The sequence below is a fragment of the Macrobrachium rosenbergii genome, chromosome 48, assembly GCF_040412425.1.
Source record: "Macrobrachium rosenbergii isolate ZJJX-2024 chromosome 48, ASM4041242v1, whole genome shotgun sequence".
NCBI lineage: Eukaryota > Metazoa > Arthropoda > Malacostraca > Decapoda > Palaemonidae > Macrobrachium > Macrobrachium rosenbergii.
Window position 1 is genome coordinate 55,022,226 of NC_089788.1, and position 19,587 is coordinate 55,041,812.

Consider the following 19,587-nt stretch of genomic DNA (forward strand, 5'->3'; position numbering starts at 1 on the left):
GATATTAGAAGCCGTTACCTCTCTGAGGCTCTTGGTCGGGATGGCAGGTTCATCCTTGCCAAGATCATTGGAGAGGATGAGGTGTGTGATGCCAGTGGCATTTTTAGATATATTATCTACTCTGGTCTTCTCCCAAAAATATAATATTCAATTAATTTTCTTTTATCTTTTTATTGTTTTTATATCAGTTACGTTGTTCTTTTAATTGATATCGGCGTCAATGACCCAGTTGTCACGGTGACAGATAACTCAAAATCATTCATTCATTCATTCACAATGTTGCAGGAACCTCAAGTGGTTGCTTTGGGTCTCAAAATGTTTAAAGGAAACTATTCTTCATCCTGAAACTATTATTATTATTATTATTATTATTATTATTATTATTATTATTATTATTATTATTATTATTATTATTATTCTATGGCCAGACCAACCGGTTCGGGAAGTTGATGCTATGTAGCAGATGCGATATGGGCAGGAAGCTTATGCCTTTCTTTATTCTGTCTCTTCAGATCCATTACATGGTGATGGCCTCGGTGAATCCCTCATGGAGTAACTACCTGTACTATCATCCGAGTTGGCTTAAGAGGGATGATATGAAGTCAAACTTCCACTGCAAGAAATTGAAACAGTGGCTCCACTAAGAAAGGAGTTTGCATTAGCAATATACATGGTGATTTAACGGTAAGTTTTAGCTCAGTCTGGTTAAATGATATTACTTACATTCCTCTTGTGTAGGCCTATTCAATCTTTCTGCAAAAGTTTTTTTTGAAGGCTAACAAGTACCACTACTCATCCAACAAGGTCCTTCTCAACTAGCTGTACCTTTTCATGTCTTTGGCATCTTTCTTGGATAGATTAATCTTGTTTTTATTAACTCAGGATATTGATTGATTAGTTTCTATAGACTTGCATCATGATGAAAATAATTATCAATGGCAATAAATAATAATTTGCCATGAATAATAAGTGAAAATCTTGACTGACATGTATCATACAAAATTTGCTTACTTCATAATATTCCATGAATGTTCATTACTTGCATCCATAGTTCATATACACTAAAAATGTACAAGTGTGCAGTAATATTAATGGTATATTTAGGAGGCTATCTTTCAACACAGACTCGAATTTACAGTCCCGGAGAGTTAAGGCAGGTCCACACGCTCCGTTTTGCACAACAATTTGTCTGCGCAGTTCAAGACGTTGCAGATAAAACGTTGCGTGTGGACAGGAAAACAGCGCAGTTTTGACTCCAGCGCAAGACGGTACAGTTGCAGCGATGACTGAGCTAGGAGAGCATAGATATCCTTGAACTGTGCAGACAAGTCGGTACGTGTAGACGATAGCACCGTCTTTCGTTTCATTTTGTGCCTCAGTTTTAATTCAACAAGCGACAATGGCAGACCTTAGGCAATGTTCTCGAGAGTTCCTCACAGAATTTATTGCATTGTACGAAAGTTTCCCATGCATTTGGCGTGTCAAATCAAAGGATTATAGTGACCGGGATAAAAAGGGGAAGGCTTATGAAAGCTTAATGGAAAAATTCAAAGAAATTGATAAAAATGCCAACAGAGACATGGTGGTAAAAAACATAAATTCTTTGAGAAGTGTTTACCGCAAAGAATTGGCTAAAGTTAATGATTCGAATCGATCTGGCGCTGGAGAAGAGGAAATCTACAAGCCATCTCTTTGGTATTTCGACTTGTTACATTTTCTAAATGATCATGAAACCTCAAGGCACTCTAGAAACACCATGGATGAAATTCAAGAGACTGCAGTGGACGAACCACCAGAACAGGTAAGAAAAAAACATTTCATTTATATGATCAATTTATTTACCACCTCTTTTTCTGAGTGAAACATTACTGGTATATATATATATATATATATATATATATATATATATATATATATATATATATATATATATATATATATATATATATATATATATATTTACATTTTAATTTATAAATGTATCTTGCCAAGTAACAGCCCCCCTCATTATTAAAGTAATCTTTGAATTGGTCTCTCACAACGATAGCATTGCTCAAAATCTGTCCTCTTGTTCCACGCTGTAGGTCGTGTATTAATTCTGGGTCACATCTCTCTCCTACTTCGACAGTACCTTCAGAAATATTTTCCCGATCCATACTTTCATGAGGGGTGTAGATTTGGGGGCTGCTTCTGCGCAAAAAGTTGTGTAAGGCGCAACACGTCAGAACTACAGTATCCACGTTGTCCATCTTCAAATTAATACTTGTGTGAAAAATACGAAATCGCGAAGCCAATATTCCGAACGTGTTTTCAACGACACGCCTCGCCCTAGATAGCCGGTAATTGAAAATTCTTCGTTCCCTTGTTAATGTATCTCGTCGATATGGTTTAAGAAGTTCTGGACGCATAGCAAAGGCTTCATCACCTACAAAAACATATCGTAAAACTGTGTTTGAATTTTCAATGGACCGGGGCTTAGGAATTCTTAACTCGTTCTTAGTTAGTTTTTCATAAAATTTAGTGTTATTTATTACTCCTCCATCGGAGATCCTACCATTTGTGCCTGTATCACAGTACAAAAATTCGCAATTGGCATTTGCTATTGCCATAAGTACAACACTGTGGGTTTTCTTATAATTAAAAAAGTATGATCCGCTTCCTTTAGGTGGCACAATCCTAATATGTTTCCCATCAATGCTTCCTAAGCAATGAGGGAACTGCCACATTCTTTCAAACTGAGTTGCAACTTCCAGCCACTCCTCTTCAGTCATGGGAAACTCAAAAGAAAAGAAATGATTTGAAAGCAAAGAAAATATTTTTTTTATTATATCTTAAATTTTACACTCGTATGGATAACATAATTGTAAAAGACTACTGTACGTGAAATTTATTTTATTTGATACATAGAAAAAGTTATTTATATATATCAGGTGTCGAGCTCATAATTAAATAAATTATAACTATTTCGATTTTGGCATTTATCGCCATAGGAATCAACAGACATTGCTATACAACTGGTAAAAATTACATTATTAAATTTCGATATAGTTGTTGAGTTATTCAGCTTTTTTTGTGTAAAAATCTAAAACTTCGACCAAGTTAAGAAATCAGTTAAAAACTCGAAAACTAAATCGAAATTGATAAATGCAATCTCTATCTTTTGTAGACCAATGTTTTTGATTTATTTTTCTCAACTTTATATGCAAATAAACATTTACTATTTTCACATCTATTATTGTATTAATGAAATTATTTATTATTTCCAGGCGGAAGAGGATGTTCATGAAGATGCTACTGACAGTGAACGCAGCGAAGCAACTGCTACTCCTATATCCGAAGAGTCAAGTGGCCATAGTAGCAAGGTATTGTCACGTAATTCTTCAAGATCTAACTCTTCAGTTCGTAAGAGAAAGGGAGTTCCAAATGAAGATGACACAGCTGAAGTTATGAGGCTGGTAGGAAGGAGACTGGAGTCGTTACAGGCAGATGATGCTTTTATGGTATTTGGAATGCATGTGGCAAATAAACTCCGAGGCGTCGCTAGATCCCAAAATGCAATCGCTCAAAAACTAATTTCCGACGTGTTATTTGAAGCAGAGTTGGGCGCGCTTACGAGAAACTTTAAAATTGTTGATATCACAAGCCAGCGACAAGATAATTTTGGATTCGTGAATGAAAGGAACTGGTGTCAACAGAATATGCCCCAACAATTTAGAATGCCACATACTCTTCCATCAACAGTTGCACAGTACCACTCCATCTTGTAGCAGCCGCAGCCTGTAGAACATAACTACGTCCCTGAACAGCATTTGCCCACTCAAGGGTATGCAACAACTGGGCAAATTATGCCAGTTAAAAGCATCAGCCCACAGGAAGGTGAACAAGATCGACAAACAGACGCCCATCAAGACGTGACCCACTCTTCCCTTGCAAACTACGTGTCAACATTTAAATCAATCTAAGCTACTTGCAAGTCATTTTATTAAATTTCGTCTATCTTTTGTGCAACTCTTATATTTACTTTTCAGGTTCATGTAAAAATAAAAAAAAATTTCTAGACAATAGCATTATAACTTACCTTCAAATATTCATTCCTCAGCACCTTGTAGATAGCTTCACATGTTTCGGGAATAATTGTACTTAATGCTTGTTTCGAGATGATTGTTGTGAATTCAAGCTCTTTGTAACATCTGCCAGTTGCCAAAAATCGTAACGTTGCTGTTAGCCTTTCATGTAGTGAAATTGTTGTTCTCATACACGTATTTTCTTTAATGATATGGGGTGCCACTAGTTCCAATAAATAAGTATATGTTTCTATGTCCATTCGCAAGTAATTGCGCCAATCATTAGGCTCATCACGTAGTTCACGCAGTAATTTAATATGGGAGAAATTTTGCCTTTTCAAAAGTCACTTTCGCGACCACTTTGAACGCCGGGTGCTTCTGAGACGTTCCAATCTTTTTTTTTCACAACACAACACGTCAAAATTGACAGAAGGAGTAGGCTACCTCCTCCATGACGATGTTGACAAAACTGAGCGAAACTCGTGCAAACATCATGGTACCGTGTAGACGCAATAAAATTGTAAGGTTTTCATTCCGTCTTAAGACTGCGCAGACAAATTGTTGTGCAAAACGGGGCGTGTGGACCTGCCTACACCGGGTCCAGTTTCCCGAGCGGCGAGAAGGGTTTGTGGCAGGATTTGAGTGGGTAGCCTGAAGGGGTGTGTGGCCACTTAAGTTATTGCCTACCACCTTACAAGATAAAGGGACCGATTCCATATCAACTGAATACAAGTGGATTATGCCTAGTCTAAGATGGGCATTAAATTATGCCGTACCCTACTTCGAGCATGCAGTTTATTAAATTACCAAATATCGTGAACTTTAAAAAATGTTGTAATCTCATTTCGACAAATCATTTACTGTGTTCAGCTTTGTTTGCTCTCTCTCTCTCTCTCTTCTCTCTCTCTCTCTCTCTCTCTCTCTCTCTCTCTCTCTCTCTCTCTAATATATATATATATATATATATATATATATATATATATATATATACATATATATATATATATATATATATATATATATATATATATATATATCTCTATCTATATATATATCATATATATATATATATATATATATATATATATATATATATATATATATATATAGTCACTATATATATATGTATATATATATGTATATATATATATATATATATATATATATATATATATATATATATATATATATAAATATATATATATATATATATATACATACCATTCTTTATTATTACCATTACTATTATTATCGTTGCTGTCATTCAGATATTAGTGTTCGGAATGAAGTCTACATGAATTCTCAACAAATGCTATATATATATATGCATTGTATAGAACGTCAATGACCATGTTTTTTTATATCATATGGTGGTTCAGCTATATATATATGAGCCGAGGGTTGCTATTTTGTGGCCTGAGAACTCTCAAATTAATGCAATACTTATTTTAGGGAAAAAATTGTTATATATATATATTTTAAGATGATTATAGCAGATAAATTTCAACCATTAATTCTTGCTGTCATTCAGATATTAGTGTTCAGATAGAATTTCAAGCATTAATTTGTCTCAATGACATGTTTTTTTTCTCACACACACTCTCAAATTAATGCAATACTTTACACACACACACACACACACACACACACACACACACACACATATATATATACACATATATATATATATATATATATATATATATATATATATATATATATATATATATATATATATTTATATATATGTACACAAATTAATTTTATACAACATTTTAACGGTATGTTTCATATATAGTCACGTAATGCCTCCGTATAATAATTATGATGCATCACTTAAAATTATTTTTTTTACTGTCATAATTTAGATCGAAGCCCATTTTTTATATCAAGATGAAGAATACTGCACTAAGACTATACAACAAAATACCGCCTGAAGTGAAATGCATAAAAGAAGACTGCAGATTTAAAAAGGAACTAAAGACCCTCCTATTCTGCAGGAGCTACGATACTGACGAGAAAACATTGAATGATATTTACAATATATAAGAAGCACCTTATTTTGAAAATGTACAAGGGCCCGCCAGAGAGGGAATCATCCCTGTTGAAGGCTGTACATAAAACCAAACAAAGTGGAACAAAGTGAAGATAAACTGTAGAATCTAGAGTTGACAATTCCTCAAGGTTTCCTGAAACTCAGCTTGACCCGGGCCACTACCATTATCTTAGGATTTCTTCCTGAACGATAAGATATTGACCATGGGAATTTCACTGAAGTCATTTTAAAAATATAAACCGTGTGCTGTACTGATAGCAATACCAATAACCATGAGGCGAAAACAACCTCGTTCCGACCTCGTTAGCGGAGGTGTAAGGCGTCTTCTTTACCCATTAATTACGATAATGTATTGCATCTATCAACGCAGCAAGAATCTGATGTATATATTTGTATGTAGAATTTCCTGGCCTTTTCGCCAATATATATTTTATCACTGTATGTACAATATGTCTCTTGTTATTGTTATTTGATTGACTGTTGACAAACACAAATTGCTCTCACTCAACGTGCGGGTCACGGAGACCTGGGGTTTGGTACCACGTTTCTGTCTGCACGCTGCTATGTATACCCTATGCCCAGGTAATAAATCAATCAGTACCCTATCAAGGATTGAAATAAACTCTGTCCACCTGGGCATAGACTACGAAGACCTGGTGAAGGAGCAAGCAGCAGACCTGGAATTAGCAGCTTACCGCACGGCACTTACTTCACTGAAGTGGGAAGACGTGCCAATAGGTGAATCCGGATCGATACTTCTCTGCGACACCAGCACAGGCTGCCCATGCCCCTGATATCCGCGTCACGAAGAAAGCAGGTGTTCGACATCATCCACTGGCTGTTCCATCCATCAGGACAAACAACAATGCGCCTGATGACAGAGAAATTCGTGTGGCACAGGATCAGGAGGAACTTATGAGAATGGGCGAAGAACTGGATACCATGCCAGACAAATAAGATCACAAGGTACACGGAATCAGGCATCAGAGACTTCCCTCAACCACGACGATGTTTTGGGCACATCCATGTAGACATCGTAGGACCTCTGCCTCAATCAGGGGACGCCAGATACCTCCTGACAGTCATAGACCATTCCACAAGATGGCTGGAAGCAACCCCAATGGTAGAAGCATCAACAAGCGCCTGTTCGGAAGCCCTACTATCAAGTTGGATAAGCCATTTCAGTGTGCCGGACGATATAACTACAGACAGGGGCCTGGCATTCTTGTCGGAACTCTGGGTCTCCCTGGCATGCCAGATGGGGACAACACTCCACAGTACGACGGCATACAACCCTGCGGCCAACGGTATGGTGGAAAAGACCCACCGTTCATTGAAAGCAGCTCTGATGGCACATTGTACTGACAGGAATTGGAAGGTGCAGCTGCCCTGGGTCCTGTTAGGTCTCCACACCACACCAAGGGCAAACGGCGAGGAATCTCCCGCAGAAAAAGTCTATGGCGAAGCATTGGCCATACCTGGAGAATTCTTCCCCACGGAGCCGGACGACCCAGATACACCCTTCCAAGACTAAGAGAAATTGCAAAGAAGTTCGCGCCCTGACGGAAAACTGTCGTGGACAGGACCCATATCTTCAGTCCAGAAGGCCTGAAAACCTGTACACACGTCTTCATGAGGAACGACACCCACCACCCACCCTTGACCAGACCATACAGAGGACCATACCAAGTCATCAGTAGAACATCCAAGGCCTACCTCGTCAACATCCATGGGCGGGAAGACTGGATATCATCGACAGGTTAAAGCCAGCCTTCCTAATGGACAGCGGAACCCGGGAGGAAACCGGCAGGCATCCCAGAATTCCTCCACAAAACAAGATCTTGGATGAAGAGGTTGTAAAGTCCCCGCTCAACGCGTTCTCTATAGTGAACATCCTGTTTTCTGCAGTGCCTTCACACTGACCTAGGGTCGACCAGAACATATGTTTATCACCATAGTTGTAAATTGTATATTTATTGTCTTTCCAAATAATCATGTTTTATGTACAAGTAATGAAGTATTTGTTATGTGTCAGACATTATTGATCACTATGTTTTCTGTATGAACCTGCCCTGATTTTGTAGAGAATTAGTTTGACTTCAGGTCACCTGTAAATCTTTGTACCCGCGGTCACTGTGAAGTACACAGATGTCCGCATCCCACTTTATAAGCGGTTTGCTTCATCAGTAAACTAGCAGTACTTGTCTTCCTGCTCATTATTTTGCACCTCTCTCACAGTGGTGACCCCCAGAGTGGTTCCCAGAAGCCATTAATGGACCCAAACGGCGACTAAGTCTTGGCCTGATGAACCTTACCCACGCCCCTAACGGACTAACTACGGTGCTCTAACAAAGCGTTCGGGTGTTTACTGACCCTCATTGGCAGGTCGCCAGTGTCATTAGCGGACCCACATGGCATGCTCCCCATCGTGTACTGGCACGAGTATTCCCTCACACTCCAAGTGAGAGCATGGACGCAGACATTCCCAACCATGTACAAATTACCGCGAACCTCTCGGAGGCAGACACCTCCCTCTCGCAACCCCCTCCCGAGCGCACCTCCACGCCGGTACCTGCGCCCCACACGATGACCCCCCTAACGAACCAACCAAAGACGGCCCTTAACATAAGGCTGCCGCCATTTACCAGGGAAAATGCAGCGTTCTGGTCCTACAAGGTCGAGGGCCAGTTCAGGGTAGCAGGCCTGACGGACGAGGTGTTGAAGGCAGACATTGCCAACAACGCCCTCCTGGAGGAGATATACAAGAAGATTGCCCCATGGTTTGATGACGACGTCGGGCCCCGCCACCTTCCAAGAAATAAAATCCACTCTCGTCGAGACCTGCTCCCTGCCGGTCTCCAAGAGAGCTGCCTGCACCCTCGACCTCGCCCTCAACCGCTGGCAGGAGGGAAACCTCTTGGAAGCATGGCATGCCCTCCAGGACCACCTCCTCCCTGAGACTGACAGTAGCAGCAGGCGCAAGGAAATCAGCCTGTCGAGGGAGATCTTCCTGCGGCAGCTATTGCCGGAGGTCCGTGGGCAGATCACGGATGCATATACCCTGCCAGTCAAGGACCTAATCATGGTGGCGCAGCAGCTGATGGATTCCATGAAGGTGGCCAAGCAGGCGGCCACGCCTGCACACTCCTCCAAGTGCCTCCTGTTGGAGGACCCCTCCATGGAGCCCGTCAACGCTGTCGAGCGGAAAAGGCCGTCCCACCAGCAGAAGAGGAGGGGCCTGGGGCTTTACTATTACCACCGGAGGTTCGGGAGAGCTGCCCGGGAGTGCGAAGCCCCCTGCCCTTCCTTCCCTTCAAAAAACGGAGGAGGCAGCAGCCAACCACACAGACCGCCATGGCAGCAGCAGCAGCAGCAGAAACACCCAGGGGCCCTTACCATTAGGTTTCTACGTCTGCGACACTATCTCTGGCAGGATGATGTTGGTCGACACTGGAGCCATGCGTTCAGTGTTTCCGCCTTCAGGAGAGGACCGCAGGCACCTGCCAGACCTGACTGCCTCCCTGGTGGCTGCAAACGGGTCCCCCATCCTCTCTTATGGCACCAAGCTCCTGTCAATCTCCATCCTTGGCCGGAGGTACAGCTGGGAATTCATCATTGTGGACGTCTTGACCCCACTCCTAGGGGCGGACTTCCTCGCCCACTTTGGACTGGCAGTCGATGTCGGCCGCAAACGCCTGCTGGACACCGAGCCCTGCCAGTTCCTGCCCTTGTCACCAGGCCCCAGGGAGCCCGCCATCTGTTCGGTCGCGCCCCATCAGTATGGTTCCCTCCTGAAGGAATTCCCGGAGGTCTTCAAACCCGAGCTCCGCCAGATGCCTGGGGCTCCTGCCAAACACGGGATATACCACTCTATCAAGATGAATGGCCTCTTGACGCACACAAAGTTCCGACGGCTTTCCCCACAGAGCCCTCAGGAGGCCAAAAAGGCCTTCGCTGAGATGGAGAGGATGGGCATATGCAGAAAGGCTCTCAGCCCGTGGGCCTCCCCCCTTCACATGGTGCAAAAACCAGACGGCACCTGGAGGCCCTGCGAGCCCGACCACTAAAATATTCTCCAAAATGAATCTTTTCAAGTCGTATTTTCAGGTACCAGTAGTGCCAGAGGACATCCCCAAAACCGCCATCGTCACGCCCTTCGAGTCCTACGTCTTCGCCTTCTCCACCTTCGGCCTGAGGAATGCGGGTGCGACCTTTCAGAGGTTGATGGACAGCATCCTAGGGGACCTAGACTTCTGTGTCTGCTACGTTGACGATATCCTAATCTTTTTCAGATCCTGGGAGGAGCACCTGCGACACATCTGGAAGGTCCTGCAGCGCCTGCAGGAAAGTGGCCTTGCCATCAGGTTCGACAAGTGCACCTTCAGCATCGGGAAGGTGGAATTCCTGGACCACGAGATATCCCTCGAGGGCGCCCTCCCAATGTCCTCGAAGCCGTCGAGAAGTTCCCCACCCCTACCTCCATCAAGGCCGTACAAGAATTCCTCAGGATGGTCAACCAGTACAGAAGATTCATCCTGGGGATTGCTCACACCATGGCCCCCTGATGGAGGTCCTCAAGGGACGTCCAAAGACCTTAGTGTGGGGCCCCGACCAGCAGAAGGCCTTCCTCCTGATGAAAGCCGCCCTCGCCAAAGCAACATCTTTGGCCCACCAGGACCCCAGTGCTCCCCTCCAGCTGACGACGGACGCCAGCAACGTCACCTGCGGAGCTGTCCTGGAGCAAGTCATCAGGGGGACTCCTCAGCCCATCGCCTTCTTCAGCAGGAGGCTAAGCCCCACTAAGTCCCACTACAGCACCTTTGACTGGGAACTCTTCGCAGCATACCAGGAGGTACGGCACTTCAAGTTCCTCCTGGAGGGAACGCCCTTCACAATTTGGACCGACCACCAGCCGCTGGTGCACTCCTTCATGAAGTTGGGGGACGCATGGTCCTCTAGGCAGCAGCAGCACCTCGCAGCCATCGTGGAGTTCAGCTGCACCATCAAATATTTCCCCGGCAGGAAGAACCCAGTAGCTGACGCCCTCTTGAGGATCAAGATCAACTCAGTACAACTTGGGATCGACTACGAGGACCTCGCCCTCAAACAGGCTTCTGACCCTGAGACCCCAGCCTACCGTACAGCCGTCATGTTGCTGAAATGGAAGGACGTGCCCTTTGACTCAGGAGGATCAACATTACTGAGCGACGTCAGCACCGGGCGCCCCCGCCCCCTGGTGCCCGCCTCCAGAGGTCAGCTGGTCTGCGACATCATGCGCAGCCTATCCCACCCCTCAGGAAGGACAACAGTTTGTCTGGCATGGCATACGGAAGGATGCGACGGCCTGGGCAAGGCAGTGTATGCAGTGTCAGGCCAGCAAAGTAGGATGGCACACCGAATCTGGAGTGGGCGCGTTCCCCAGCCAGAGACGCTTCGGGCACAACCACGTCGACGTGGTGGGTCCTCTTCCCACATCCGGGAGCAGCCAGATACCTTCTGACAGTCGTCGACTGCTCCACCAGGTGGCCCGAAGCTACGCCCATGGAAGAAGCCACCTCCAGTGTGTGCGCAGGAGCCCGCCTCTCCAGCTGGATCAGCCGGTTCGGTGTCCCAGATGAGATAACAACAGACAGGGGACCTGCTTTTCTGTCCGAGCTGTGGACTGCCCTGGCACGCCTAATGGGGACCACTCACCACAGCACCACCGCCTACAACCCTGCAGCCAACGGAATGGTGGAAAGGTTCCACAGGTCTCTGAAGGCGTCTCTCATGGCTCATTGCTCCTCTGAAAATTGGAAATACCAGCTGCCCTGGGTCCTCCTCAGGTTGAGAACTGCCCCCAGAGCCAACGGTGACCCCTCCTCAGCAGAAAAAGTCTATGGGGAGACCCTGGTAGTCCAAGGGGAACTTGTCGCAGAGGACAGGGATGATGTAGGGATGCAGAGGCTCTGTGACAGGGTTGGAAAATTTGCCCCCTGCCAAAGGACATTCACCAACAGGACATCCCCCTTCACGCCCCCCGGGTTATCCTCCACCACCCACGTCTTTGTCAGGGACGACGCCGTACGCCCACCCTTAACTAGACCCTACAGAGGACCTTTCCTTGTACTGGAAAGGAACAAGAAGGCATTCTGAGTAGCCATCCACGGGTGGGAAGACTGGATATCTATAGATTGTCTCAAACCCGCATTCCTGGAGGAGGACGACGGAGGCGAACCCCAAAGTCCCCTCCAGGATGTGGCACCCCCTCGGACAGTCCCAGGCGCAGTAAGGAGGCGTGGGCTTCCCCAGAAAACCAAGAAACCAGACAGGAAGGCACCCCAACAAACCACTCCAGAGGATGCCGAGGAAGGCAACCACCCTCTCCAGTTGACATTGAAAAAGCAAGGCCCCCTTCGTCGCCCCAGCAGGTACCTGCTTTGATCAGACGTTGCCTCCATCTTGTTGGGGGGGTATTGTAAGGTCCCCGCTCAACGCGTTCTCTATAGTGAACATCCCATTTTCTGCGGTGCCTTCACATCGACCTAGGGTCGACAAGAACATATGTTTATCACCATAATTGTAAATTGTATATTTATTGTCTTTCCAAATAATCATGCTTTATGTACAAGTAACGAAGTATTTATGTGTCAGACATTATTGATCACTATGTTTTCTGTATGAACCTGTCCTGTTTTTGACCTCAGGTCACCTGTAAATCTTTGTACCCGCGGTCTCTGCAAAGTACACAGACGTCCGTGTCCCACTTTATAAGCGGCTCGCCTCATCAATAAACTAGCAGTACTTGCCTTCCTGCTCATTATTTCGCACCTCTCTCACAAGGTCGGCATCCCAAAACGAGGCCAAGGATGTCCCAAGGGCCAAACTAAGGATGTCATCCACCTGGTAAAACCGCCGGACGACTCAGCAGTCGGAACCGCCCCACAACCGCAGATACCAAGAACGCGGGGTCGGCTCCTGCTCCCAAGAAGATACCGTGATTAACATTCAACAGATCCCCAATCGTTACTTCATAATAATTGTCTTGGTGGGGGGGGGGAAGTACTTGTAAAGACGTCTTCTTTGCCCATTAATTACGATCATGTATTGCATCTATCAACGCAGCAAGACTCTGATGTATATATTTGTATGTAGAATTTCCTGGCCTTTTCGTCAATATATATTTTATCACTGTATGTACATTATGCCTCTTGTTATTGTTATTTGATTGACTGTTGACAAACACAAATTGCTCTCACTCAGCATGCGGGTCACGGAGACCTGGGGTTGGGCACCATGTTTCCGTCCGCACGCTGCTATGTATACCTTATGCCCAGGTAATAAATCAATCAGTAAATCAATCAGTACCCAGTTCTGTCTTCTTTGATCTCACACAGGGAATACATTCCAAAAGCCTTACCAACTAGGTTAGCTTGCACATGTTTTTGTACAGGTATGTGTTGTGTAATTTCTCAAAGGAAACCCATTTTTGGTCATTGTCTATACTCTATAAGATCTTTTCCCTTTAAGGAAAGTTTTTATTTTTTTATGTGTAATACACTAAAAGTTGTAAAAGGTAATTAAATGATGCCTTTATGACAAAACACTGGTGAAATGAATTCAAACCAACAGACAGAGGATTAAGGAAAATAACTGAACTAATAGTTTACTAATATAAGTACACCTTTGTATATCCACCACCACTCAGCCACCATCTGTATGAAGACTACCCCACCTCCATTTACCTTTCTCATCAGGGCTACCAACACAAATCCTGCCGCAAATCCTTCTTGCTCGGGAAACTGGATCCGGTGGAACTGTCTGGAATTGCACCTGAAGACAGTGACTTTCCTCAACCAGTCTAAGAGTAGCATGATAGTCTGGCTGAGATGGCTGGCACATTATCCAAGACAATTGCTGCTTTAGTACAGCAATAGTTTGCATTTTTTAAAACAAAGTGCTCCCAGAAATACAATAATGTAAATTATACCGGGGGAAAACTATCTTTCATCACAAACTCAAATAGCTTGTAGATAATGATTTTCCTTACAGATTTGAATCAACCAGCCTAAAATAGTAGGATAGGCTTCTGGCTGAGATGGGTGACACATAATCAGAGACTGACTTGAAAGTTAGATAACAAATGAGGTATGGACAGACGACATCCTGATAGTCCTTAATCATCACCTCTCTCAAAGATGTCACTCATAAGCAGCTCAGAGTCAGTACATCATTTAATTGTCCTCTGCTTGTGGATGTATGGAAATATACTCTATTTAACTAGCTGGTATTGTAAAGTCACCAATTCATCGCCAGGATTGTTTGTAAGATTATGTTTGAAGTCTCCGCTGAGCTTGTTTTCTTTGGTGACTTCCCGTTTTCTTCAAGTAAATTAGTCACGGTTTAAAATTTGTAAAGTCACCACATCGGCGCCAGGATAGTGTTTCGGCGGCGCCATTAATTAAGTCTCCGCTGAGCTTGTTTTCTTTGGTGACTTCCCGTTTTCTTCAAGCTAAATTAGTCACGCCTAAAACGTGCCAGGTCACGCATTTTTAATCATTTTTACTTTATGGTATTTATACAAATGTCACACATTGTGTATCACATGTTTCTTCATTCACAGGCATCAAGACTGTATCTATATTGTGTCTCTGTATGTTTTGTATTGTAATTTGTACTTGTTCACTGCATATTATTGTTTATTGTTTCGACCTCAGGTCACAGTCAATTCCATTGTCTCTCACGGCCCGGCGTCAGTCGGCCGCAATATAAGCCGCCTGGATCTGTAATAAATCAGCAGTAACCTTTACCTGCTCGTTTCTTTGACACCTTACAGCTCCATCTCCAATTCATCGTTACATTGCCTGTAAGAGATGTTTGACAGTTTCACTTCGGATGGTCCCTTATCCTTCTGGTACCTTAGTAAAGCAGTGGTTTGTATGAACAAAATTCTTCCAGAAAGAAGAAAAGTCTTATGTAACGTTTGATAAGTAAAAGATTAGTTAACATTTTTGGCTTAGAGCTGTTGGTACAGTACTGTGGAAAATTTTTTTTTCTACATTGAGCAGTCAAGTCATTATGGGTTTCTGCCCCAAGGGCAGCCCATGATGGTAAAATACTAGTTGGTTACAATTTTGTGATTCAACTACCATGTGAAACATAACTTATTTGACGGTTAAAAATGTTAGTTCACCATCTAAGTTACTAAGTCTTGTTCATTGTTTTCATAAGAAAAAGTGAATGAAAAAGATTTTTTCTGTTTTACCAAAAGATTATTATTATTAATGCCTTCAATTTTGAGATGACATTTTTCCTTTTATTCTGGAGTACTGTAAAGGTAAATCTTAAAGAGCTGATGTTATCTGGTTTCTTAGCCTCTTAAGATGTTCTTTGGACCAGCTGGGAAAGGATACTCCTGTTCATTATCATCATTGACCAGCATTGTATGTATGTATTATGTTGCACTCTTCCTTATCATGGATATTGACTTTGGTAAGTTTGTTGGAAAATTGTTAGGAATTCTTCCAGTCTGCAAAAGCACATTGTGTATAATTTTTCGGTTGAATATGTGGGTACTTCATCATTCCATTTATTTAACATTTTTTCTATTTCAATTAGGATAATAATCTGGAAGCTCTTTAATGGAATAAGACAGTGGGGTTATTTCCTCTGTAATATAAAATGCGTTGCAATACGGGATTTCTTGGCAGTACGCATTGTATGGATTATTTTTGTGTACTGTAATATTACCAGTATTTTCTTCAACTTCCAGACCTGTTGCTCAGAATTTTACGATACAATTTTCAGTAAAAATAAATTGTGCCCTTATTTCTGCAGTTGCTGTTTTTAAACGTTGTTTTTAAATTAAGTCATGCAGCTACTGCTTAACTGTTTGGTAGATTCTAGGTGGAACAGTAAATATATTTCACCACACTGAATTAATTTTGAGCTTTTTGCTTGATTAGTAATTATGGCAGTTTGAAATTCATTTTTATATTAATGTTTTTATTACTGTGTATTTGAAAAGCCTTCACTGACCTACTACACATTTGCCTTAAAACAGCATTTCCAGGATAGTGATATGTTAGTAGTACTGTACTGTAGTTACTTTTAGGTTTAAAAGGATATTTTGTGTGAAACAATAGGACACTACACTTTATACATTTCTGGGTCTGATGATGATGTGTGAATTATTTATTGTCTGCTCAAAGTTTAAGTCATTAACTCTAACAAAATAAATAATTTTGGTCAAAGACCAATACATTAACTTTATTTTTATGAGAACTAAAGTAATGATGGAAGAGGAATTTGTTCTTATGAGAAAATAAACCTTTGTCTTTTATGTGGGACACCTTTGGCAATCGTGCAATTGTGGGCAAGACCTCATACTCAAACTAACAGCGTTGTTTTTATCCACAGCAGCTCTGATGATTGAATATGACTGTTTGAGACGAAGCTCTATAGTATTAAAAATTTCTAGTTTGAGATGTTGATGATTTTGGCTTGTTTGTTTTAGGGAAGGTCATTTAAAAAGAAAAACGACGAATGATTTTCCAGCGTGTAAGAATGATCTGAAAAGATGCCCAGTGCCTGGACATGGTATGTGTGTGTATAAGGTGTGTGTCCATTGTTTCTGTTCCATTCTTACTGTGCCTTTGTTAGAGGGCAGGAATGTATACCATCTCTGAAGTGTGTCAATTGTCTCATGGTCATCTGCATAGTAGAAGAGGTACAGGTACAAATGGAGGAAATTGAGAAAGGAGCTATCAGTGTCTTCAGAGGGCAATTCACTTGTTCTTCCCAGTTTGACTAGTACTGTTAGGATGGCGTCTCCTTATTTTCCCAATGCACAGTCTGAAGAGGTACTGTACTTACAGACTGGACAGCAGTCCACTGGAACTGGTGCTTCAGCTGGCAGATAATTGTTCCAGTAACCTCCCCTTTGTTCCAGCTTTGGCGCCTGCCTCTCCTGCTTTTGCAGTGCAAACTCCAAGGCATCCCCACAGACAAAGGAGTTGCTTTATTCATTCTAGCCACCTTTGGGTATTTTTGGAGAGAGCTTTCTATATTTTTGAAACATTTAGCTTCAGCCATCAGTTTTTTGCCTGCACTGGTCTCAGTTGCCCCTCCAATTGAGATCTTTCAGGAATTGCTGAAGTAGTCATGGCCTTCATTAGGTATACTTATAAAGCTCTTCACTTTTTTGGAACATTTGGTTGCAGGCAACAGATTCTCACCTGATTGGTCTTGGTGGACCTCACCCTTTAACAATTGCCTCCAGTTAAGATCTTGCACACTGCCACTGCTGCTGTTCATTTTCCTGCCACTCCTGCTGTGGCTTCTCCAGCAGCTGCTGCTCCTGTCATTTCAAGGATGCTTTCCTTATCTTAGTCTTCCTAATCACTCAACTTTCCATCATCTTTCTTGTCATCCACATCTGCAAATTGGCAAAAGCATAGGAAGAAAGCCTTTGAAGGTTAAGTTTTCTCACAGCTGTGTGTCTTCTGTGGAGAGTGGTGACAATCCCAGCACTCTTTCATGGGGCAGGTGACTGTGGCTGGTGCAGGCGGATCATATTATGAGTTTGTGCATGGCCAGTCACCAGTGCATGAGTCCCCTTTTACCTGTGTTAGTTCCTTGGAGCTAGCACAGTACATCCCAAGATGTGCTCGTGATTAGTCCCTGGAGTTCATGTGCAAGGGTATACCCCAGCACTTGGTACTGGGCATGCCGGAGGATGCATTGCGTGAGGCTGACCAAGCCCAATTAGGCAGCAGGGTACTGGGCATGCCAGAGGATGCATTGCATGAGGCTGACCAAGCCCAATTAGGCAGCAGTGCCAGCCTGACTGGTTTAGCCTCTGGCATCTACAGAATTTGACTGTTTTCAGGCTTGATCTAGGTACTCATTGTGAACATCTGAGTTATATCCGAGTCAGACTACAATCACTGCTCTTCTGGATGACTGACCTGGGTTCCTTGCTTGTTAAACTCATACAGAGCCAGCTGGAGAGGCACAAGAGTTCATTTGGTTAGGGAGTGCAGCCAGCACACGATGGCCTCCAAAGAGTACACCTTGTGGTTTGTGTTGGTGGATGAGACATAAAGCTCACCTAAAATGTAGGTTCATTATTAGGTAAAGTTACAATATAAAAGCTGGAGAGGCACAAGAGTTCATTTGGTTAGTGAGTGCAGCCAGCACCCGATGTCCTCCAAAGAGTACACCTTGTGGTTTGTGTTGGTAGGATGAGATATAAACCAGGTTCATCTAAAATGTAGGTTCTTTATTAAGTAAAAGTTACAATATAACAAGGAAAATGCATGTGAGCAACCGAACTTGGAGAGGAGAGGTGGCGTACTGCTAGACATTGGATTTGAATGTGTTCAGTTGCCACTTATCAATATACAGTGTTATATACGTGGGAGGCAAGAATACGCTATACAGTGACAAATAAATGTTACATATAGATTTATAGTATCTGCACCTCCCTCCCCCCTTCACACTTGTAGTCCCACTTTGAGCAGGTTCTTCATCTGGAAAACCTTTTAGGTCTACGTGGTGCTGTAGGAGGGCTGCTGGAGGGAATTTTTTGTCTCCATGCAAAAGTCCACAGGGATGTGAGGTAGGGGGTCAGTGCCAGGGGTTGGTACTGGGTATAGGAAATGCCAGTTCCTCCAGTATACTCGTCCGCTGGGGAGATGTACTTCATAGTCCCTTAACCTGCCATGGCTCATGAGGATACCGACCTTGTCCCAACAGTGAGAAGTTAGATCCTGGATCCTGACTGACTGTCTAATTTCTAGCCTGGGTAGGGGGATGTTCATGTGATTGTACAACCTCTATACAAGTTTGGCTCTGGCGACGGCTTGGTGATCACAGTCCTCAGCTTTCTCGAGTGTGACTGAGGATGAGCAGGCACACAGGAGTGAAGGAGGTGGCCATATAGGATTTGTGCAGGGGAGAGGCCCGTGAAGTTTGGAGTGTTCCGTAACTCCAAGAGGCCATGGTCAAAGTCTTCACAATCAATGTTGCTGGAGGATGCTGTCTTCAGTATAAGATGCTTCACCGCAATACACAACACAGATACACTGAACATATAACCACATACAATACTCACTATGATCCTCGGTTGCTGGGAGATGGTTGAGGATGTCCACGGTCATAACACAGTAGACAAAATTACACAAACAAACCCGGAAAACAGACTTCCAACCAAAAAAAACCAGCAAAAGAAAGAGACACATGCACAGACTACAATAACATCCAACAGAAAACACTCGACTCACGGAACATACAACAATCTACCACCAATATCCGCCTTGCACAGAACTCAGCTCAAGACTCTCTCAAAAACCAAAAAACAACTCCCTCGACATTTGCACAGACAGACAGCACCGTAAACAACCTAACGACCTCATCCCTCTTCCAACAACCAAAGCACACCACTTACGACAATTACACTCTCTCTCTCTCTCTCTCTCTCTCTCT

The 19,587-nt window shown here is 43.2% G+C and overlaps 2 protein-coding genes across 9 annotated transcripts in view; both read left to right on the top strand.

Annotated features, from left to right (window-relative positions):
* The window catches only part of LOC136831413 (uncharacterized), a 46,671-nt gene extending 42,609 nt beyond the window's left edge, over positions 1–4,062 (top strand). For 5 of the 8 annotated variants that reach the window (XM_067091814.1, XM_067091811.1, XM_067091813.1 and 2 more), the window contains 3 exons: positions 513–684; positions 1,139–1,801; positions 3,267–4,062. In XM_067091814.1, coding sequence (XP_066947915.1) covers positions 1,400–1,801; positions 3,267–3,767 — 903 coding nt within the window. In that variant the 5' untranslated portion in view covers positions 513–684; positions 1,139–1,399 and the 3' untranslated portion in view covers positions 3,768–4,062. Of the gene's footprint in view, positions 1–512; positions 685–1,104; positions 1,802–3,266 lie in introns of all 8 variants that reach the window. The other 3 variants (XM_067091816.1, XM_067091812.1, XM_067091815.1) reach the window with 2 other exon arrangements.
* Positions 4,063–11,661: 7,599 nt separating this feature from the next.
* Positions 11,662–12,255, top strand: LOC136831098 (uncharacterized). Its single transcript, XM_067091050.1, has one exon. The coding sequence runs from the start codon at positions 11,662–11,664 to the stop codon at positions 12,253–12,255; it is 594 nt and encodes a 197-aa protein (XP_066947151.1).
* Positions 12,256–19,587: the final 7,332 nt, after the last annotated feature.

Excerpts from the sequence above, each read along its gene's own strand:
- LOC136831098 (XM_067091050.1), top strand. The coding sequence starts at position 11,662 with ATGGAAGAAGCCACCTCCAGTGTGTGCGCAGGAGCCCGCCTCTCCAGC.